This window comes from Camellia sinensis, chromosome 11 (assembly GCF_055761805.1).
Source record: "Camellia sinensis isolate YWXY chromosome 11, ASM5576180v1, whole genome shotgun sequence".
In the NCBI taxonomy this organism is placed as follows: domain Eukaryota; kingdom Viridiplantae; phylum Streptophyta; class Magnoliopsida; order Ericales; family Theaceae; genus Camellia; species Camellia sinensis.
The window spans coordinates 45783173-45808029 of NC_138971.1; the positions used below are offsets into that span (position 1 = coordinate 45783173).

At 32.3% G+C, this 24857-nt stretch overlaps 1 protein-coding gene across 1 annotated transcript; it reads left to right on the top strand.

Moving 5' to 3' along the window:
* The first annotated feature begins 17178 nt into the window (after positions 1 to 17178).
* On the top strand, positions 17179 to 23378 carry LOC114321892 (binding partner of ACD11 1). The gene is made up of 6 exons (XM_028269122.2): positions 17179 to 17315; positions 19948 to 20031; positions 20505 to 20608; positions 20682 to 20757; positions 21237 to 21320; positions 22520 to 23378. The coding sequence occupies exons 1-6, from the start codon at positions 17310 to 17312 to the stop codon at positions 23102 to 23104; spliced, it is 939 nt and encodes a 312-aa protein (XP_028124923.2). The 5' UTR covers positions 17179 to 17309; the 3' UTR covers positions 23105 to 23378.
* Positions 23379 to 24857: the final 1479 nt, after the last annotated feature.

Here is a 24857-nt window from a genome sequence, read left to right on the forward strand (position 1 = left end):
GAGTATCACCCACACAAGTCACAGTGCAGAAGCTGGATCGTTCTCATATGGGAGAGAGTTAGAGAGAGAGTCTGGGAAAAAAGGTTATAGGTAAAAATCACATAACGTATCTGATATATGTATCTAATATATCAATATATTATCTAAAATATATAATCAGATATATAACCATATATATCAATCTATCCATATCAGTTGATATGATAGATATAGATATCATGAGTGGTTATCCAAATAAGTTTTGAATTCAAATTCAAACTTACATGAATAAGGTTCAAAAGGTTCAGGTTCAAAAGGTTCAAAGGGTCATGCCACATGGGCACCCAATTTCTAACAGTTTTCATCCATAGTTGTGGATCGCCAACCATTGGTGAATTTATGCTTTCCTCAACTTGATGCACCGATCTTGCCTCTTCTCTTCATCTGCAAGCATTCTAGCTACCACAACAATCGATAGTGGTAGCAGCTATTTTCTTTCCAATCTCCTCAAGCTCTCTAGAGCACATTTCTCTTCGAAATACCTTTAGTCGAAACAAATCCCAACTTCCATTATTCGTTAACAAACATAGAGAAAAAGGAGGGCTACTAGGTTTTGCTTGCAAAGTCACATTTTCGTGCCAACTAGTGAATAATACTCTACTTCCATTGTTATCATTAGGAAAATAAATTTTCAAATCAACCCATACCTTACTATCCCAAATATCATCCATCACAACAGGATATCGCTTACCCTTTAAGCATTTGTACAACAATTCACTAAACTTTCCATCACTCAATTCATGAATATCATTTCTATGTTTAATAGAGCTTAAAAGGCCAAGGTATACATTTTGGGTTTGGTAATTTTGTGAAACACAAATCCACATATGAATATAGAAATGATATGTGATAAGAGGATCATTATACACTTTTCTAGCGAGATAATATTGAGGTGTTTATGTCCTCCTGTGAGTTGTTCTTTCATTTCCATCGCCTTGTCTTCAAAACCCACCATTATTTCATCCTCAAAACCCATCATTATTCAATACAGCGGTGACTACAAGCAATTCAATCCTTGAAGAGATGAAATTTGGTTCTTCTCATTTTGATTGAAATAACTTCTTCTTTTTTTTTTGGATAAATTTTTATTGAAATAACTGTTACAGATCATTATGAGAAAATCCAGTGTTGCTTCAGTCATCTCACTCTAATGAAACTAACACCACAAACGCACGGAGAGGGGAAAGAGAGAGAGAGAGAGAGAGAGAGAGAGAGTAAAGAAGAGGACAAACTGAAATGAGTAAATAGGGGTGTTCGTGGTTCGAATTTGGACAGTTTGTGGATCGGTTTGGACCCGCCCGCATCAATGCAGTTTGGGGAAAAGACAACCTGTAACCGCCCACAGTGCGGTTTGTGGTTTGTGCGGATAGGGTTCGCGAATGTGCGGGCGGTTTGCGGATTGGACTTTATTTGGCTGTGGGACTTCATTCAAGCACACGCCCACAGAGGATAAAAACAACATTCGGGCCACTCTCGAGCCACGCTCTTTCGAGCTACGAATCGTTGTTGTAAGATAAAATAAATAAATAAATAAATAAAAATGCGGGCGGTTTCTTGCGGGTGCGGGTTAAACCTGCAACCCGCCCTCAATTCGCAAACATGTCATATTTCAAACCGCATCCGTTTACATTGTATTTGCGAAACCGCCCATTTGTATACGGGTTGGGCGGTTTTTACAGATCGGATAAATCGTTGCCCACCCCTAATAGAAAGAGATACAGAGGAGTTTTAGAGAGTCATGGAAAGAAAGAAAATATATATAATAATATATAAAGAGTTTAGGCCATGTTTTGGGGTGCACCTAACTAAAGATTAGTTAATTAGATATATGAGTGATAGATTAGTTATTTCCTTTAGAATAGTACTTCCAGAGACAGGAGTGATGGATTAATTATTTCCTTAGACTACTAATTTTAATATTGATAGAACTAACATGGGGTGTCGTAATAAAAATTGAGTGTGGGAATTAACTTTGAAAGACTATTATACTTCTTATCTTGCATCAAATAAAAAGATATTGGGATTGTTTGTTGCAGTTTTTTAGGGTGATTATAACTTATTTTGATTTAGGAGTCTATGTCAGATTGTTTGGTGCAGTTTTTGTTTATAACTTATTAGACAGAAATAGCTTAAATAAGCTAAAAAAAATGTTTGAAAGTTGGGGTAAAGGTGCTTTTAACTTCTACTTTCTGATTATCAACTTTTAACTTAAAAAAAATTCACCAAAGAAGGCCATTATTAGAATTTCATATAGTTTTTTTTTATTTTTTTTATTTTTTTTCAAAAGTTGCATTGGTTAATTTATTAAATAAGATGGATTAAAATATTTTTAATATTATTTTTTTTTTCCAAATAATTTGTTTGTGAAAGAGATATTTAAAAATTTTAATAAATACCAAGAAATGTGATTTTTTTTTTATATTTAGTGAATTTTTAAATAATTTTTACTCAAAATTCATATTTTTTAAGTGTCTCTAAATTAAGTGAATTTAAAAAATATAAAAAAAATTATATTATTAAAAAATACTAAAAATTAAAAAAAAAAATATGTGTTTGGTTTCAGTTTTTAAATTCAGTTTTCTGAAAATTGAGTTTTTTATTTTACGTATTTTTTTTTCTTTTTAGTGAATATTTTTTAAATTTAAGTAATTTTTTATTTTTTTTTATATGCACCTTACTTAGTTGTATCTAAATAGTAAAATATTTGTGAAAAAATATTTTAAAAAATTAATAAATACACAAAAATAGGGAAAATGTACTTAATTTTCATTTTTTTTTTGTATTTTTTGGTATTTAGTGTATTTTTTAAAGATTTTTTTCACAAATATTATACTTTTTAAGTGTATTTATGTTAAGTGTGCCTAAAAATTAAAAAAAAATACTTAAAATATTTAAAAAATTCATTAAAAACATTACAATATGAAAAATAAAAAAATAGATTTTTTTAAAAACTAAAACCAAACAAGCTGATTAATATTTTTTAATACTATCTTTAATATTATTAATCCGGTAACGTACAAATAAATATTATTTATCTTATATCTCTAATCTAATACTACTACACTAATAATTTTTTTATTTAATCTTTTCATTTTCTTACTCCCCTCCATGCTATGCGCCCAAATAAACGGGAACAGGGAGCTTTTGATGGCCCTTCCATGAAAGGACGGTGAAAAAAACAAAATAAAAAATAAATAAAATGATACAAACGCGTCCATCTTGTCGGAGTTAGGGATGCTTCTACGCAGCGGCAACTGTTGTGCAATAAAATAGATCTATTTTGAGTTTTATTTTGATAATTTAAATTATTCATATTTTAAAATATATTAAGTAGAATATGCCTTCAAAAAATCAAGTTAATCAGATATAGTTTACTCATTAATCCACTACATTTATATTCATTTTAATACTTTAAATCACAATTGTTTTTTATTTTTGTAGATACAAATGCGAGTGGATGAATAGGTAAACGATATTCGATTAACTTGATTTTTTGTAAGCATGATCTATTTAATGTATTCTAAAATATGAACGGTTTAGATTATCAAAATAGACCTCAAAATAGGTCCATTTTGCTGCACAACAGTTGCTGCTGCACAGCCCGCGCAGCAGCGTTTCTAATTCCGTTTCCGTCCTCTTTTTATCATTTAGATTTTTTTTTTTAACACAGAATTTTTTACATGAATTTTATAGAAATGAGAATAGTTTTGTTTTTTGAACAAATAGAAACGAGAGTATGACATTAGGTTTAGGCTTCGCTTGGAAAGTGGGTTAGTTTTTTGGCTTTTTGACTTTTTTGATTATTTTAGCCTGGGCTAAAAAGTTTGGTTTGGGAAGGATTTTTTGGCTTTTTTGACTTTTTTTTGTGAGAGAAGAGTGTAATGATTATGGATTTGATGTGATGTTTTGTTTGTTGTGCCTAAAATAGCCTATTTTGTCTTTTGTGACTATTTTAGCCAAAAAAGTCCAAAAAACCTCTTCCCAAATAGAGGCTTAATAATTTATTTTTTTATGGTAACCCATGATATTTTAGTGAGAAAGATACATTATTATTTTAAGGGTAAACTATCAATAGGTCTTAATAGTTAGACTTAATTCCCATCAAGTTCTATTGAAAATAAGTCTTGGTAAAATTGTTGCTAAAAATAATTTTTTTGTAACAATTTTTTATGTATGTCGCTAAAAATTGACAATTAGTGACTTTTTTTGTCATGATTTTTATAAATTGTCGCTAAAACTTACAATTAGTGACTTTTTTTATGAATTTTTTTTTTTATAGGACTTATTAGACAATAAGTCCACTTATTAGGACCTACGTGTAAGTATCCCTTATTTTAAAAGAATTTTTTTTATTTTTACCCCACTGTAGCCAAATTGTTGTCAACCAGTCGTCACAAAAGTCATTGGAGGTGCCTGGCGATAGCGATCGGTGATGGTGGTGATATGAAGAGATAGGCAAATTAAGTGGATAATTGCACATGGACAAATAAAGGGATGACAAGTAAACAAATAGATGACACGTGGACAAATAAATAATGTGAATAATGAATAACTAGACAAATAGATAGTTAGAAATAATATGATCTTCCAAATTATTTTATTTTTGTAACCTAAAAGAATAAAGTTTTGAGTTGTTTTTTCAAAAATAAATTAAATTAAATTAAACTAAACTAACCTTATGACCCAATTGCCCAAATTTATATTGGTCAAATTAATGTGATAATCCTATTGATGGATGGGGTAAAGAAAATGTCAAAAATAGTAATGTATGATTTCTAATGTAATTTTCACATTTTTAAAATATTTTATATATTTTTAATACATTTTAGGAGAAATTTATGGTTTTGCAGCTTTAAAAAATTGATACTTTATAATTTGTTGTAGTGAAAGTTACTAACCAATTATGGTACTTTGTGGTAAAAATTATAAATGATGAATTTATGGTGTATATTGTTAAAGTGAAAGTTATGTACGGTAGTTATGGTATGATCATTATAGTTATGTTATAAATGATATAATGTAAATATTATGAATTATTTGCGATAAAAAAAATGTTACAAATTATTTTGATAAAAATAATTAGTTGTTGCAGTGTTTATTATTAAATATTGTAATTATGTTACATATATCACTACAAGAAAACACATTTTTGCCGACTATTTTTGGCTACCAAAACAAATTTAGTCGCCAAAAGTGTGGGAATTGGCTACCAAAATTAATTTTAGTCGGCAAAAGTCAACCTTTTAGCTACTAATTTTTTTTAGTAAGGGAATGTTGATTATTGGCGACTAAAAAAAATTTAGTAGCTAAAAAAAATACAATTGGAGACTAAAAAATTTTTTAGTAGCTAAACATATCACAATTGGCGACTAAAAGAAATTTTAGTCGCCAAAGACCTACTTTTGGCTACTAAATAGTTTGGTAGCCGAATGAAAATAAAAAAATTATAAAATACCTTTAGCGACCAAAATTTTGGTCTCCAAAAACAGGGGATTCACCGACTAAATTACATTTTAGTCGCCAAAGGACTACTTTTGGCTACTAAATGGTTTGGTAGCCGAATGAAAATAAAAAAATTATAAAATACCTTTGGCGACCAAAATGTTTGTCGCCAAAAACAGGGGATTCACCGACTAAATTACTTTTTAGTCGCCAAAGACCTACTTTTGGCTACTAAATAGTTTGGTAGCCGAATGAAAATAAAAAAATTATAAAATACCTTTGGCGACCAAAATTTTGGTTGCCAAAAATAGGAGATTCACCGACTAAATTACGTTTTAGTCGCCAAAGGACTACTTTTGGCTACTAAATAGTTTGGTAGCCGATTGTTTAATAATGGTAAAGTGTTCCTTTAGGTAATGGTAATTTCTGTAGGGTTGTAATGAAAAATTAATATTATTAAAATGTAATATTATTAAAATGTAATGAATATTTTTAAAATGTAATAATTTATTATTTAAATAAATTTTTCAATTTTTCAATATCATTATCAAAACGAGGGCTAAGTGTGTAAAAAAAATTCACTCATGACTTATAAGTAAATAAATATGATTTGTAAGACTTATTGACATTATTTCAGATTTTAAAATTTTTCTTAATTTTTTAATAATTAATTTTTTCAACTTTTTTAAATATTTTAAGCAAATTTGTTTATTTTTTAGACTCACTTAATTTAGATATATTTAAAAAAGAAAATATTTGTGATTTTTTTAAAATACAAAATAAGTACTCACTTAATTCACTTAATTTAGATATATTTTTTTTAAATTTGAGGGATCTATAAAAGTGATTGGCGATTTAATGCTAATTGAACTGAAGGCCTAAACTGGGGCTGTGCGTATATACTTCCGTGGCAGTGGCAAAGTAGCAGAGATGAAGCGTGAGGCTGCAAAACGGACAATGATGGCTACGCTGCCATGATTCAGAAAGATTCTTTGGTTTGATAATGCTGAGAGAAATCGAAACATTCACAATTGTTTTGCACTTGTGCCTAGTCTAGTATTTATAAGCCTTCATATAATCTTCTTAAAATATGTATGTAAAAGACAGATTCTGACAAACAAGTTTAAGTTAGGACATGTTGTGGTACATATGTCCTTTTTGGAAATTAATTTAGTTTGTCCTGTATTATGTATTAAATGAAATTATTGACGTTGGATTAGACTTGGTTCGTATGGAATTTGTATTATATATAGAATTGGACGTTTCTTTTTAATGTTTTGGATGGTTGGAACTAGAATGTGTGCACGTTGTTGAATGCTTGATAATATATTTAGCGTTGATGGGTTATATTGGGTTATATTGAATCCTGTGTTATGTACGTACAGGTTGTATTAAACATGGATGTAGGTTGTTTAGAATTTTTTTGGAAAAATAAAAAAATAAAAAAAATAATAGAAAATATTTGGCCACCAAATATTTTGGTAGCCAAATACATAATTGGAATTATTTGGCTACTAATAATTTAGTAGCAAAAACATTTGGCGACTAAAACATTTGGTAGCAAAAAGTAATGAATAGTTGGTTAAAATTTTCATGTAGAACTTTTAGTGACTAAAAAATTAGTAGCCGAAATGTCACTATTGCCGACTAAGTATGGATTCGTAGCCAAATGTTAACTTTCGGTGACTAATTCTTTCGTAGCAAAAAGTAACACATTCGCCGACCAAATGAATGTTAGTAGCCAAAAGTCACATTCGGCGACTAATACTTTAGTGGCAGAAACATACCTTTTCCCGACTAAACTAAGATTAGTAGCCAAATATGTACACTTTCGGCGACCAAATAAATTTTAGTCGCCAATACTATCGCCTACAGGGTAAAGGCGACGAGCTTAGTGACAAGAAATTTTGGTCGCTAAATGGTTTCGGCGACCAAATTTTGGACTTTTGGCGACCAATATTTTGGTAGCCAAAAGTAACATTTCTTGTAGTATATTATGGTGGTAAGATACATGTGGAGGTGTAGCAGTAGCAACAACTCTCTACATTTTATACGTGTATCAAAATTAGTAGTCACCTATCAAACGATCATTAGAATTTGGGGTGGTTATTCATCGAGCCGTAATGGTGTGGATCGAATTGGCATTACTTAATAAGAAAATTTGTGTATGTCTAAACTCCCCATCCGAACATCGAACTCATGGAATCATCCTAAGCCAATCGTAATATAAATTATAATTTTCAAACCCGTCTATCAAGCCATATACATAAGCTATTAATAAAATTAAATATTATAGTACATATTTTGTTTTCATAAATAAACAAAGAGTTGTCGAGCAACTAACAGATAAACATTCAATACCATATTAATTAAAATATTATAAAGTTTTTTGAACAAAACACACCCACAATTCTAAAAGTTAAAAGTTTTAAAAATCAAATTTTAAGTAGTACACCAAATTAAAAAAAAAAAAAAAAAAAGCATTCATTTTTAAATTTCAAACTTCTTCCTTTATTTCATAAACATCTTCGGAAGAGTTAGAATCACCATTAACTATTGTTTTTGATGATACTAAGTTTCCTACATTATCAACAAATAAATTATTAATATGAAATAAAAATCAAATTAAAAAATTATACAATTAAAAGAGTATATATATTTTCAATATATTAAATAAATTAATAAATTTATTAAATTTAATAGGTAGCGGGCCAAGCCAAAAATACAATTCTCAAACCCAACCCATTTATTAATCGGGTTGAAAATATCAACCCAATACAACCCTATAGACTATAATTATATTTTCAAATCCTAAAAAAATAAGATTGGGTTAAACGGGTTGGATGGGCCAACGGGCCGATACCCACCCCTAATTAGCATGCATTATCAATGGCATTTTGTGATATTTTTATTTCAAATATAAAAAAAAAAAAAAAAAAAAGGTTTTTATCCATAAATTTTATAACCGGAACTTTTATCCCTTTTTTTTGGGGGGGGGTGGTCAAAGATACAGGTATGTTATTAGAGCATCTCCATTAAACTAATTAAAATTTTGTTATATTTTGACTTAAAAGTTATTTTTCTATTTTGGCTGCATACTTTTTTAAATACATTGTCTAACAAACTCTCTATTTTTTTTATTATTTAAATATTATTTTTATTCATTTTAATTATAATTATTTTTTATAAACTTAACACAATTAATTTCAAAATATGAATAAGTAATGCTTTCAACGTGGTGACAACATTTGTTAAGTAAAAACAATAAAACTAAAATCACTAACTTAATAGCTAGTTTGATTAAAATGAAATTTAGTGATTGAGAGTCACTCTTTTAATTTAATAAAAATGCTATTAGATAGTGAAACAAGCAATCAAACATAAGAATTCTCCTCTTGCACAGGACAAGGGGGGGTTAGCATTGTTAGATAATGTCTCAATGGGACCACATAATTAAATGTGGTGTTATCATTTATAAGAAGCCTACAATTTAAGTGATTCAATTTAGTTAATAGGCTTAAGGGTATATGTGTTATGGACCTAATGTGTAGATACTAGTTGTATAATTTCTATTTCTATGAGGGGCAGAAATAGAAATTAAAACATATTGGTTAAAGTTGGTTTTCATTACCTTTCAGTTTTAAAACCAATAATGGTTAACTTATTGGTTTTCATTACCTTTCAGTTTTAAAACCAATAATGGTTAACTTATTGGTTTTCATTACCTTTCAGTTTTAAAACCAATAATGGTTAATTTATTGGTTTTCATTACCTTTCAGTTTTAAACCAATAATGGTTAATTTATTGGTTTTCATTACCTTTCAGTTATGAAAACCAATTACAACCTTTAGAAGGTTATGGTCCCTATTCCTTCCCAAGGTGAAAGATAAGAACACTGTTTTGTTTTTCTAAATCCTCTCAAGGAGAAACATAAGGCACCAAAGGGGAAAGGATTAGAAGGCAATAACATAGTCAATATCAAGGTTTTATTGACAATCAGACGCTTCCGTTTAACCGTTCATCGATGGATTCAGGTATGTCGTTTTAGTCTTGTTTTCTTGATAATACACATGGTAGATGATCCGAAACATGAAGTTTCATGTTCTGAAATTTATGTTTACAAGTGGTATCAGAGCAGTTATATCATGTGTATTATCAGAATAGATATGCTTTTATTCATCCTATTTAGTTTCTTGGAATCAGATTCTGTTTTTTGTATTTCTGTTTTTCCCTCTGCTGCAAATTCTGTTTTGTTTTCTGGAAATGGAACATAATTCGGATGGGCGGTTCATTTTTCAAATGGTGAACATCATGTATTTATATATATATGTATATAATTGGGATTGCTGCAGATTATATAACATATACGGGGTAACAAATTTAGAAATCTTTAAATTTAATGTAATTTCATACAACGTCTACGGAAATTTAATTTTCTAATGTTCTAAATATAAGTCAATTCAAACAAGATGTCACAAAAGTGATCTCTCTTGTCTAGATTGTTTTATATGGAATGTTTTGAAATTCATGTCTGTGTATCTCATGCGGGTATTTATCGGTCCAAAGACATGATTAAGACTTGGCAGAATTACACACACATTTTGTGGTGATAAACATGTGCCAATTGTCAAGGAAACCTAATGTGAATAATAAATCCATCAAAGATAGATTTGTTATTTGACATAACTTATTGTCAATGTTTGATCATTACAACAAGAATACCACTTACAGTTAATATCACTACCCAAAGGTTTGGTATTAATGTTGTGCTAGGTATCTTGAGATGTTGTCATTAAATTAATTTATTTAGAGATTATCTGTTTGGTAACTTAATGTGAGTATAATTGTTTATTCCTTTTATTTTCTTTTTGATTCAGCTTTAATGTCGACTACTTCAATCTCTGCCAACATGAACAATATTCCAATGTTAAATGGAACAAACTTTAAGGACTGGAAAGAGAACATATTGATTGTTCTCGGCTGCATGGACATAGACTTGGCATTAAGGATGCCAAAACCGAATGCTCTCACTACACAAAGTACTCCTGAGGAAACTGTGTACTTTGAAAAGTGGGATCGTTCTAACAGGCTAAGTCTTATGATCATGAAGCGTGGGATTCCAGAAGTTTTTCGGGGTGCAATAACAGAGGATGTTACCGTTGCCGGTGAATTTCTTTTAGAAATTCAAAAGTGTTTTGCTAAAAACGATAAGGCTGAAACAAGCACGCTTTTAGCAAGCTTGATTTCAATAAAGTATAAAGGCAAGGGTAATGTTCGCGAGTACATCATGGAAATGTCTCATCTTGCTTCAAAACTTAAGGCACTAAAGTTCGACCTATCTGATGATTTGCTCGTGCATTTAGTTCTCATCTCTCTTCCTGCACAATTTAACCAATTTAAGGTCAGTTATAACTGTCAGAAGGAGAAATGGACTCTCAATGAGCTCATTTCATTTTGTGTGCAAGAGGAAGAAAGATTGAAGCAAGAAAGGACTGAAAGTGCTCATCTAGCAAGCACCTCCAAGCATACGGGCAAAAGAACGCATAAGGGAAAGGAAGTTGTTATTCCTCAGGGTCCGGAACCAAAGAAACAGAAAACGCAGGATGGTTGTTTCTTTTGTGGCAAGCCCGGACACAGAAAGAAGGATTGTGCCAAATACGTCGCCTGGCGTATAAAGAAAGGTCCATTTCATGTTTTGGTCTGTTCTGAAATAAATTTAGCTTCAGTACCAAGAAACACTTGGTGGGTAGATTCTGGTGCTACTACTCACATATGTGTTTCTATGCAGGGTTGCCTGAACTACCGAAAGCCAACTGATGCTGAAAGATACATCTTTGTGGGTGATGGCAAGTCAATAGAAGTGCAGGCAATAGCGCACTTTAGATTATTACTGAAAACTGGTTATTATTTGGATTTATTAGACACTTTTGTTGTACCGTCCTTTAGACGGAATTTAATTTCTGTTTCTGTATTGGACAAATTGGGATATTATTGTTCTTTTGGAAATATGAAGTTTAGTATGTCTATTAATTCCAATGTTATTGGTACCGGTTTACTTAATGTGTTTGATAATCTATATTTGCTCGAAACTATTGCATCTTATAATGCAACCTTGCACGTGGAATCACGAGGTACAAAGCGTAAATTAACTAAGGAAAATCCAGCCTCATTATGGCACAAACGCCTAGGTCACATCTCTAAATCTAGAGTTGAGCGCCTTGTGTCTGATGGAATTTTGGACTCTCTTGATTTTTCAGATTTTTGATGTCTGTGTTGAGTGTATCAAGGGAAAACAGACCAAAATAAAGAAATATGGTGCCCATAGGACTACAGATGTCTTAGAACTAATTCATACGGACATTTGTGGCCCATTCCCTATGGCGTCTTGGAATGGTCAACAATATTTTATCACATTCATAGACGATTATTCCAGATATGGGTATCTATTTCTTATCCATGAGAAATCACAGTCTTTGGACGTATTCAAAAGATTTAAGGCCGAAGTTGAGTTACAACTCAACAAACGGATTAAAAGTGTCAGGTCTGACCGTGGTGGTGAATACTATGGCAGATATGATGGATCAGGTGAACAACGTCCAGGACCGTTTGCAAAATACCTGGAGGAATGTGGAATCGTCCCACAATACACCATACCAGGATCACCTAGCATGAATGGTGTATCTGAGAGACGAAACCGGACTCTTAAGGATATGGTAAGAAGTATGATCAGTCATTCTACTTTACCAAAGTCCCTCTGGGGTGAGGCTCTAAAGACAGCAACTTATATCTTAAATCGGGTGCCAACTAAAGCAGCTGCAAAAACACCTTATGAGCTTTGGGTTGGGCGAAAGCCTAGTCTAAAACATTTGCATGTGTGGGGGTGTCCTGCTGAGGCGAGGCCTTATAAACCTCATGAACGAAAATTGGACTCTAAAACCATTAGCAGCTACTTTATTGGCTATGCCGAACGATCACGGGGTTACAAGTTTTATGATCCCACAAATAGGTCAATATTTGAGACGGGAATTGCAACATTTTTTGAGGATGTTGAGTTTGGGGGGAAAAATCCAGTTAGAGACATTGTCTTTGAGGAGGAAGCAGGAGTAATCCCACTTCCTACTACTACTTTTGACCAATCACAGGTTCCTATACCTGTCATTGCTCGAGAAGTAATTTCGAATCCTTAACCAGACAATGTTGTTCAAGATAATATAGTTCAAACCCCCATTCAAGATGAGGTAATTGTTCCTGAGGAACAAACTCTACAACCTCAACCTCAAGAATCTGTGCCATTAAGGCGATCCACCAGAGAAAGGAGATTTGCATTTTCAGATGATTATATTGTATATCTTCAGGAACATGAGGTAGAAAATGGAATGTCGAAAGATGATCCAATCAACTTTCGTCAAGCCATGGAAAGTTCCAACTCTCATAAGTGGATAGAAGCCATGAATGAAGAATATAAGTCTATGCAAGACAATAAAGTTTGGGAACTTGTCTCATTACCAGTTGGTGCGAAGCCCGTAGGTTGTAAATGGATATTTAAAACCAAAAGGGATTCAAATGGTAATGTGGAGAGGTATAAGGCACGTCTTGTAGCCAAAGGCTTTACTCAAAAAGAAGGAATTGACTTTAAAGAAACTTTCTCTCCAGTTTCTTCGAAAGATTCTTTTAGGACAATTATGGCGCTTGTTGCATATTTTGATCTTGAGTTGCATCAGATGGATGTCAAAACAGCTTTTCTTAATGGTGACATTAAAGAAACAATTTATATGGTGCAGCCAGAAAACTTTGTGTCAGGAGACCCAAAGAATATGGTTTGCAAATTGACTAAATCCATCTATGGACTCAAACAAGCTTCTCGTCAGTGGTACTTCAAATTTCATCAAATTCTCACTTCGTATGGTTTTGAAACTAATGTTGTTGATGAATGTGTGTATCACAAGTTCAGTGGGAGTAAACACATATTTTTGGTTTTATATGTTGACGACATATTGCTTGCCACAAACGATATAAACTTATTGCATGACACCAAGAGATTTCTATCTAAGAATTTTGATATGAAAGATCTTGGTGATGCTTCCTTTGTATTAGGAATCGAAATACTCCGAGATCGTTCTCGGGGTATTCTGGGATTATCACAAAGGAGCTATATCGAAAAAATACTCATTAGATTTGGCATGCAAAATTGTAAATCAGGTGAAACCCCGGTTGCTAAGGGAGACAAGTTTAGTCTCAACCAATGCCCGAAGAACAGTCTTGAAATTCAAGAAATGCAGAAGATTCCTTATGCCTCAGCTGTAGGGAGTCTAATGTATGCTCAAGTATGTACGCGCCCGGATATTGCGTTTATAGTTGGCATGTTAGGCAGATATTTAAGTAATCCTGGCATAGATCATTGGAAAGCAGTCAAACGTGTTATGCGATATTTACAGAGAACAAAGGAATATATGCTCACATATAGGAGATCGGATAAGTTAGAGGTCATTGGATATTCCGACTCCGATTTTGCTGGATGCCAAGACAGTAGGAAATCCACATCAGGCTATATTTATCTGTTAGCTGGCGGAGCAATTTCTTAGAGGTCTGCAAAGCAGACGCTCATAGCTTCATCCACCATGGCTGCAGAGTTTGTAGCATGTTATGAGGCATCAAACCAAGGGATATGGCTGCAGAATTTTGTCACTGGGTTGCGTATTTTGGAAGGCACTGAAAGACCACTTAAGATATATTGTGACAATAAGTCTGCAGTTTTATATTCCAATAACAACAGGAGCTCGACAAAATCAAAGCATATTGATATCAAGTTCCTAGTTGTAAAAGAAAGAGTACAGAATGGACAGATTTCCATAGAACACATTGGGACAAACTCCATGATAGCGGATCCACTTACGAAGAAACTACCACCCAAGGTCTTTCATGAGCACACTGCTCATATGGGTGTTGTTCTATTTGAGAACATTCTGGTTTAGTGGGAGTTTGTATTTATATTACTGCTTTATGTCAGCCTTGAGTTTTATCTATGTAATTAGATTAATTTCTGCAGAAATGAAGTATTCAGTTTATTACGCTCTGTTACGTATTGTGAAGTATTGATCTCAATAAAGTTAAGTAGGACCAGTTGGACATAGGCATGTATGGATCACATCACATGTAATTTCCATGCTACGCATCCATGATTGATCTATGTCATTTAGCTATATTTGTATACGTGACCATTGGTGGGTCGAGTTACGATTGATGTAATGAAGACCGCTTTGATCCTATATTAATATAGTTAATGGACAAGATTGTTTGGATACCCTCAAGTTATGATAACAAATTTCTGAGCTCACTAAAGTTAAGCACATTTTTCAAGATACATATGTGGTCCAGTGGGAGATTGTTAGATAATGTCTCAATGGGACCACATAATTAAATGTGGTGTTATCATTTATAAGAAGCCTACAATTTAAGTGATTCAATTTAGTTAATAGGCTTAAGGATATATGTGTTATGGACCTAATGTGTAGATACTAGTTGTATAATTTCTATTTCTATGAGGGGCAGAAATAGAAATTAAAACATATTGGTTAAAGTTGGTTTTCATTACCTTTCAGTTTTAAAACCAATAATGGTTAACTTATTGGTTTTCATTACCTTTCAGTTTTAAAACCAATAATGGTTAATTTATTGGTTTTCATTACCTTTCAGTTTTAAACCAATAATGGTTAATTTATTGGTTTTCATTACCTTTCAGTTATGAAAACCAATTACAACCTTTAAAAGGTTATGGTCCCTATTCCTTCCCAAGGTGAAAGATAAGAACACTGTTTTGTTTTTCTAAATCCTCTCAAGGAGAAACATAAGGCACCAAAGGGGAAAGGATTAGAAGGCAATAACATAGTCGCTATCAAGGTTTTATTGACAATCAGACGCTTCCGTTTAACCGTTCATCGATGGATTCAGGTATGTCGTTTTAGTCTTATTTTCTTGATGATATACATGGTAGATGATCCGAAACATGAAGTTTCATGTTCTGAAATTTATGTTTACAAGCATCCCACAAAATGCTCTCACTCCCATTAACAGCAACCTTGGCCAAAGCATTCATAATATATAATTTCATTCTCATAGCTTTTAAAAGGGTCAAAAAAAAAAAAACATTAATGTGCCTCTAAATTTGTCAATATATTCCAAATCTAATCTACAACTTTATTGTGAAAGAAATTTTGTTAGACTATTGAATCTAATTTATCTTTTGCAATGAGTTATTTTGTTATTATAGATATACTAGCCAATTATTCGTGCTTAAAGGAAATCGTAATACAATTTGACATTAATTAAAATCACTCATTCCATGTAATTGATATACTCTTCCATTTTGTCTCTCAATTTATATGTATTCACAATTTATTTTAGCTGAGTATAAAAAATATTATACATCAATGATCAAAACTGAGTTCTCGAGCTGATTAAAAAAATAGCCTTAACTTGTTCTTGAATCGAGCTCTTCAACAACAAAAAAAAAATACAAAAGTAAATTGGTTTAATAAAAAGATGTTAGAGATGAGACCTTCAAACTTATTTTAAAAAGTGTATAGTCAAAGTAATAGTTAGTCAATAACATAAGTATCACATTGCTATCATCATCAGATCTATCAGTTGAATCCACAACCATCATTGCCATGCTAAAATGAAAAAGATTCAGAAAATATAAAGCTTAAAAAAATAATAGAAAAGAAAATGATTTAATATATATATATATAAGAACTCTCCCTTCTACTATCACTTATGTTTTTAGCCAAGCCATATAGTTATTAATATTCAGTTATCTTATTTTTTTCATGAATATTTTATCCAACAAATTTTAAAAAGTAAATAGTTTGGTTCACTTAGGTTAGCCCCAAAATGAGTCCAACAAGCCCAAATTCAATTTGAGATAATCCAAACCCTTTCTCAAAATAGGGAAAAATTTTGGGTAAATTATATTGACCTATCTTGAAATTTGACAAAAATAAAATACGCCCCACAAATTTGACAAAAATAAAATAAGCCCTACAAATTTAACATAATTAAAAGCATATAAATTGACCCCCTTAACTATTAAAAAGTATCGTTTTACTCTCTAAACTATAAAAACGTACAAATGTCCTACAAATTGAACCGTTAACGGAAGGAGTCAAAGTGAAACACGCCAATAATTTATAAGGTTCATTTGTACGTTTTTATAGTTTATGGAAGTAAAGTGATATTTTCTAATAATTTAGGAAATCTATTTATACGTTTTTAAAATTTAAAAGGTCAAAATAATACTTCTCAATAATTTAAGAAGTCTCTATGTAAACAACCCCGGTTTGAATTCACATAACCATCAGCTCATTTTTCATGTGAATTTATTTAGTTATATAGATGAAAAAGCAATATTATTATCTTGTATATATTGAAATGTACTATTTGCATTGTTGATTTTTGTATTTTCATACTATTTGCATTAATTCAGTATAATATACTTTTGTCATCAAATTAACTTTAAAATTTTTTTCAAAAAACAATTTTAAAAAAAACAAACCAAATACACATTTCATTCGAAAATTTCCAAAAAAAAAAATTTAATTAATTAAATAGAATGAAAACTTCCCGCCATGTCGGAGTCAGTTACAAAAGTTTACAGACATCTCTCTCTTCCTCATTAAACGCATTCCATTTCCAGTTTCATTCTCAACCCACAATTCTCTCTCTCTCTCTCTCTCTCTCTCTCTCTCTCTCTCTCCATTGACATCAAACATATTATCGCAAATTCAAAGAATCAGCCTCCTAATTCTGCGAATTCCTTGGACAATCTTCATATGTCGGTAAATCTTCGTCTTCCCATTGTACTCTTTGTTGTTTTCTTCAATTTTCATAAATCAGATTAGATGATAGATAATTCCCTTAGATCCATTATTGTGTAAAACCCATTTCAATTTCAGCTTCGATCTATGAATATACATTTGTAAATATATATATATATATATATTATATTTATTGTTGTAGATTGGGGGAAAATGAGAATGTGAACAGCTTACAATGAAATCAATACTTGCTCTTCATTAAAAATCTAGGTACCAATGTTGGATTCTTGTACATTGTTGTCATTTTCCCTAATGGTGCATTTGCACCATCTTGTCTAGTTTTTTGGAATTTTTATTTTTCCATATTTTTTTGGGTTTATGACATGTGGGTTATATTATATCTTTGTTTTGAAACCTTTTTTTCTTTTTTATTGTTCTTCATTGTTCATTATTGTAAAAATTGAAATTATTTTTCCTTCTTCAAAATTGACAACGTCAATTAGTTTTCAATGTTGTTTTGTGAAGTGTTTTTTGGCCTCTGTCTTTTGGTGTTGTTACAATGATGCAGTCCAATTGGAGAAACCTACTTTTATGGGAAAAGAATTTTAATTCAAGGAGTTATAGTAAAAATATAAAAAATTGATTTGACTAACACAAACAAATTTGGAAATGTACTAACAATGCACATACCTCAAAAATGTTCAATTAATTTACTATTTGGTTATATATATATATAGAAATAGATGGGTTTTATTTTATGATTCCAATTGTTTTCATGCCTAGCCAAATTTTAGTGTTTCATTGTCTTACTAAAAAGTTTCCAAATTATTGCATTTCTAAGCTTAAAAAAAAAAGTACACACCAAACCAAAATTTCAATCCTTGGTATTTAGCACGTTGGCCATCCTATTCCAACTACATCTACACTTAATCAATCACAACTTTGGTTTCATTCGGCTCCTTTATGGAAGATGGATAAATTTCTAGATCTAACATATGAGTGACATTACAAAATAAAATAAACAAAATTCACTCATAACATCTATGTTAAACGCACTTTCACATCTTCTTAACTCAAAATGGCTGGGGAGAGGAAAATATCCTTTTTTTAAGGGTACTCCCGTGGACAGATCGAGTGGAGAGAGGTTGGGGCCTCTAGCTCAGAGGATTAGAGCATATGTGTCAGGAATTTGAATTCCATTTTCTCTAGGATTAAAACATTCCCTAGAAGGGAAAGAAATAGTAAAATCTCAAAATTTATGATCAATTCATTCAATATTTTCTTTTTTAGAGGACATATTTTCACATTTAAATATGTTTAGATATACATCTATACTGAATTAACTACAACTCTGGTCAATGTTACATTACCTACCTCGTGATCTTTGTTATGCTTGGTAACAGTTCGACAACATAGAATTTCTACTCTAGACTACCAGGAATACATGCTGTACTGAAGCAAAAATATACATGATACTGTTAACACTTGCAGAGAAAATTTGCAGGGTCATGCTTCCTTTAACACAGTGCAAGACGAGGTCTCTTTTACTTCATACTTGGTAGGGGCCGCAGATAAAGCATAGTGCCTTACTTCCATTTAATGACACATAGCTCCTCTATTTTAGGATTCAACTTACACCCTCACCAAATTTTTGAAGCCTTAAACACCGCCTCCAAGTTACTAGCAAAATTACTCTGCAGAACTGTCAGCAAACCAGGTCCTCTGCCTGAAATGCATGATATTTTGGATCCAAGTCCATCTTTCCATTTTCAAGAACTTGTATTTTATCCCAAATTATATGATTTTACTAATTGGTTTCCCTATCTTTCACTCCATTAGATTATGTAAAAGGACAAAATATTCGCTTTGATTTTCATAGTCTCTTCTCTTGGATTTTTTTACCCAACTCTTTGCCTTCCGAATACTATTTGTTCTTATTAATTATGGGGATAAAATTGAGTTTTCAATGCTTTGATAGTTTCAAGGATGTGTGACATTTTGCAAAAGGAGCACGAAATTTGGTTTCATTTCCCATATGCAGGATGTGGTTCAAGAATGAAGATAAAAATCATAGAACATTCAATTTACATTCAAGATCTTAATCTGGTTAACATCACTTTATTTACATCATGCGTGCTAGCTATTGCACAATTACAAAGTCAGAACTTTTCAGCTATTATGATATATACAGTTTTTGAGGGCCTGGTTATATAACACCTAGCTTGTTGATGTATTCAATTGTATATGTTACTTTATTTCCTTTGTCACTTAGATTTATCTTTCAAAATGAGGTTTCAGTTTCCCATGGCCCATCACTGCATTAAGTAGTAAGCCTTGTCTGCCCTTTCTTTTGCCTTTATTTCACAATTTAAGTAAACGATGTTCAGAGTCTTATGTTGTGTTTGGTTCATGACTTTGGGTAGGGATTTGAAAAGAGAAAGGAAAAGGTGGGTGAAATGTAAATGAAATATAGTTACATTTCACACACTTTTTCTCTTTCCTTTTTCAAATCCCTATCCAAATCTATGATCTAAACACAGCCTTAATGTAAACCATATATCCACTTCCTATCGTATCATTTACATGTAAGTTGGTGTGCTGATGTTTTATTTTTTTTCTCTGAGAAGCACCTAATTGGGTATGTGAGATGCAGGTCCTCATGGACACTACAGAGTCTAGGATTGGAGGAGATGCCCCGCCAAGCAATACTCCAAATTGGACAATTAATGTTTCAGATGTAAGAAAATACTTATTAAAAATACCACCAGTTGGTGCATATATGAACTGCATTTTTATAATTTGATTCCCATAAATGAGGTGTCAGTGGGAATGCGTACACTATTGTCTTCAAATTCCTATTGCATCTGTTCAATAACAACAGTAATAGTAATGTGGTGGTAAAAAGTTAATTAACTATACAATATTTTGCCAGTTTAAAGAGTAATAATTAAATAAAATGGCTTTTCAATTATTTGATGTCAGCAAGATGACTAAGTTGAGTGACTGAGATTCTGTAGTGTGAATTTTTTATTTGCCAGTTTAAACAGTTTTGAATGCTTTAAACTTAGTTCTTTTAAGTAGTAAGAACCATGCTACATTCAAAATTCAGTTAATGCATAATCTATTTGAAGATTTTCTTTCCATTATGGCAATTGCTTAGTTGCAGAGTAAATACATGTACTTATCTAGTCTTCTTACTCTTTTTAACAGATAAGAACAGTTAAAGTTAGTAATATCTCTCTAGCGGCCTCTGAGAAGGATATTAGGGAATTTTTCTCTTTTTCTGGTGAAATCCGATATGTTGAAATACAAAGGTCGGCCCTTGACTTAACCGGTGTTAAATTTCTTGCATAATCATTTTCAATAGTGTTATGGTGCGTTCTTCAGGGAAACTGAAACATCTCAGCTTGCATACGTCACCTTCAAGGATTCGCAGGGAGCAGATACAGCTATCCTTTTGGCAGTATGTTAATTGATTCTCTATATAAGTCGCGATCTCAAATTTTCAGTAATAATTGTTAAATTTGACTGTTTAATGTGTTTCTTTACAATGTTGTAGAAATCTAATGTGTTGGGGAAGGCATGAAACATAAGCCTTAGATTTTCTAAAATAAGGAAATTGCTGAAATGTTCAGCTTAATAATTTTGTTTCGTTTTTGGAATCAATTTTTAAATTTTTTTTCAAAAAAACTAAAAACTAGTTTGGTAAATACAAGGCACCAAACATGTAACTCAGTATTTTCATATGGTTTGTCTTTTTGGCGGTAAAAATATCTTTTTGGTGTATATTTTCATCAAACTAGTTTCTATTTTTTCTAATTTCCGATAACATATTCTAAAAACAAAACCGAACAGAAAATTTTCAAAACTCTTTTTTAAGTCAACAGGGTACCCATGTCAAAATTTCCATTAACCCTTTTTTATTGGGTCTTTTTGATTCAGGGATCGACAATAGCTGATCTTTCAGTCTCTATAACACCCATTGAGAATTACCAGCTGCCTCCTGATGCTCCTCCTTTGACCCCTGTAAGTTTCATTGCTGTTAAAATCATGCTTCTGTATCTGTTTTTGTGTTACACTTTTTATATATAGATATATATATAGGTATAGATGGTCTTCGTTTTTCCATATCGAAAATTGATAGATGATGGAAATGTAAAAGACATTGAATGAATTAATGATGGGTAAATTTGCATGGATCCACTTATCCAATCCAGAGATCCAGATTGTAGTTTTTTTAAAACATAAAATTTCTTTACTTATTCTCGAAGAATACAAAGACACTTTTAATGGAATATATATATATATATATATATTTATATGCATAGCTCGTTCAGTCTTCAGTACTTTTCTTTTAAGTGATTCATAGGAAGAATTGTGGTTCTTCGTTGATTCGGGTCTGGCTTTGACTAAATATGTTTGCTGGATTTACAAGGTAAAGTCTGAATAATTAAACAAAAATGGTGAACGGTGAAGGGAGACAACCCAAGATGACCATCTATTTTAAATGTGTACTTGTAATCATTCACTCGACACTTGAATGAAACAAATCTACAAAAATATCCCACTCTGTTTTACAAAAATATATTTTGAACCATATGTATTTTAGTTTCTAAAACAATCCAATCAAGCCTACTGTGATACACTAAATCATTAAGATAAAAGAATCAGAGATGCATATCAACATGCATGAACCATTCATCCCTCAGTGAGGAAAACTAATTGAAAACGTAGTTGGACTTTATAATGCCCATATTCTGTTAATCAATGAAATATGTTATTTATAATAAATTTTGACACAAGAGGAGCCCCTAAGCTTTCTGGCTCACTAGTAGGTGACAAGAGGATTTGTCATTAGGAAATTCTTTCTCCTAATGAGAAGCAAATGGACTTAATTCATCCATAGGACCCCCATGTGTTTGGTTACAACTCGTTAATAGAAATGTTGGGACTAACCTACTATGTCAGATTGAGCTTGGCCACCTCTGGCGAGCTGATACCGTTTTTAATAGGTCCTGGTTTGCTTGTGCACCATCTACATTTGCTTTTAAATTGCAGAAAGTTAAATAATGAGAACATAAAAAAAAATTTGTTCACATATAAGGATGCTTTTTAGGATAAAAATAATAAAAAAAAAAAAAAACAAATATGGGCAGGTTATTTTTCATGCAATAACCTCTTTGTACGATTGGATTTTTTCCTTACCTATTTATTTATTTTTTTAGAAGGAGACAAAGCCAACTGCCGCGGGTTCAGCTGTTAAAAAGGCTGAGGATGTGGTAAGCACGGTCCTTGCCAAGGGCTTCGTTTTAGGAAAGGATGCCCTCTACAAGACAAAATCTTTTGACAAGCGACACCACTTGACATCAAATGCGTCATCTACAGTTGCTTCCATTGACCGTAAGATGGGTCTTAGTCAGAAGTTAAGCATAGGGACAGCCATGGTACATGAGAAGATGAGAGAGATGGATGAGAGGTTCCAAGTATCTGAAAAGACAAAATATGCCTTTGCCGCTGCCGAGCAGAAGGCTAGCAGTGCAGGATCGGCTATCATGAGTAATCGTTACGTATCAACAGGAGCTTCATGGGTTTCGAGCGCATACAGTGCGGTCATAAAGGCGGCCGAGGATGTGAGTGCTATGACTAAGGTGAAGGTTGAAAAGGTGGAGGAAAAGAAAGAGACTCTATGCAAGGAGAGAGAGGCGGTGGTTAATGACTATGCTCGGGTTCACCTTGGCAGGGCTTCGGTTGGCGGGCTTCCGGTGGTGGCTCCTAAAACAGTTGATAACAATAAGATCACAATAATATGATGTAACAGTCCATGAATTTCATTTTTCCTTTAGAAAAAACTCGGATTCCTTTTCATTTTGATGTTTGATTTTTGGGGAGCAAAAGGGTTTGATTCACTTCCCTATGCTCTTAACATTAGGATTTGTATCTTTATGTATAGTCTTTTTGTTGTATCATTCAAGTCATTGAGCACATGACAAGATTTCCCAACTGCCATTCTTTTCCAGACAGACATATATATATATATATATATATGATTTTTTGGGTTAAATATGAAAAGAAGCTTGATCTCAAGTCAAATGCACTCTCCTTCTTGTGCTCTTTTTCAGTAATGAGTTCTATTACCCTTTTAATTATTGCATCCAAAGCTTATTTATTGAAAGATAGAGCAGAACTTGTGATGGGGATCACATGACAAGGTCCGATATTTCATCGCACTTAGTGGGGCAGGGAAGAATCACAACTGATTTATTTGAGCTCGATTTAATTAGGGAGTTAATATTGTGGTTGGGATTTTTTTTCCTCATTTATTCTTGTTGGTTGGCTTATTATAAATATTGGATTATTGATAATAGAAGATGGTTTTGGATATTGAATACAATTGATTGAGAATTTTTTACTTTATTTAACCCTACTAAGAGCTATAAAATTAAAATTCTATTGTCCTCGATGAATTGAGGTTGATAACCACTAAGTAAGTACTTACCAAGCAACACAAAAAAACCACATAGAAATGGTCAAATTCATGAAAGAAAAAGAAAATGGAAGGGATAAGTAACGAAATGGAAGGTGTTTTTTTTAACTTTTTTCTTGCCATTTCTTTTCCTTCACAAATTCAAGATCAAAACATAGCTTTAAAGTTGGGAAAAACTAGCATTTCATGGAAAGAATGTAATATTTTTTGGTACTCGTTCTTCTCAGTAATTCAGATTTCTATTTTTTGCCCTTTTTATTTTAGATGCCTCAAATTCCTATTGCTATGCAGAAACAAAATCGACCAAACTCTCCATTTCATAATTTATTTTGGGGTATCTTCTTTATTTTTTCTCCCCTGATATAACTTTTGTGCCACATATTTAATAAACTCCATGAGATTTCAATCTGATGATTAAAAAAAGTAAACGAAGCCCACATAGGATCCAAGTATATATTTTTTGAATAAAGCTTGAGACCCCCACCCCTAGTGACCCCCAGTGCCACGTGGCACCGCATGATTGGAAGGAAAGAAAAAAAAAATGTTTTTGGCCTACTAGGGGTGCTGGGGGTGCCCCCCACTGGGGGTCCCTAGCACCACTGATATTTTTTTGTCTGCCAAACTCATGTTTGTTTTTGAAAAAATGCTTCAGATTCGTAGTCCCATGGGACTACCAATCTGGCCAAATGGTTTTGTATATCGACTTAGTTTCATTTGGTTCATCCTCCATATCTTGTCTTGACCTCGTAGAACACTCAAGCCCCCAACAATGTCAGCCTATGCAGATTGTTGAGTTGGAAACTTAGGATGCTATTGTTCTAGAAAGCCTGACTGGCCTTGAGATTGTTGTTTTCATTTGGCTCCTTTATGCTGTGTTTGGTTGGGGGATTTGGGAAGGGATTTGGAAAGGAAAAGGGAAAAGGTGTGTGAAACTATGTGAAATATAGGCATGATTTATTCACATTTCACCTACCTTTTCCATTTCCCTTTCCAAATTCCTCCCTAAATCCCTCAACCAAACACAGCATTATTGTCTCTCTAGTTTATACTCATCAATCTAGTTTATGTAGATCATCTAC

What these genes read in the sequence shown, in the direction of transcription:
- LOC114321892 (XM_028269122.2), top strand. An exon ending in GGACAATTAATGTTTCAGAT is followed by an intron (nt 20,032 to 20,504) that starts GTAAGAAAATAC and finishes TCTTTTTAACAG; the next exon opens with ATAAGAACAGTTAAAGTTAG. An exon ending in ATACAGCTATCCTTTTGGCA is followed by an intron (nt 20,758 to 21,236) that starts GTATGTTAATTG and finishes TTTTTGATTCAG; the next exon opens with GGATCGACAATAGCTGATCT.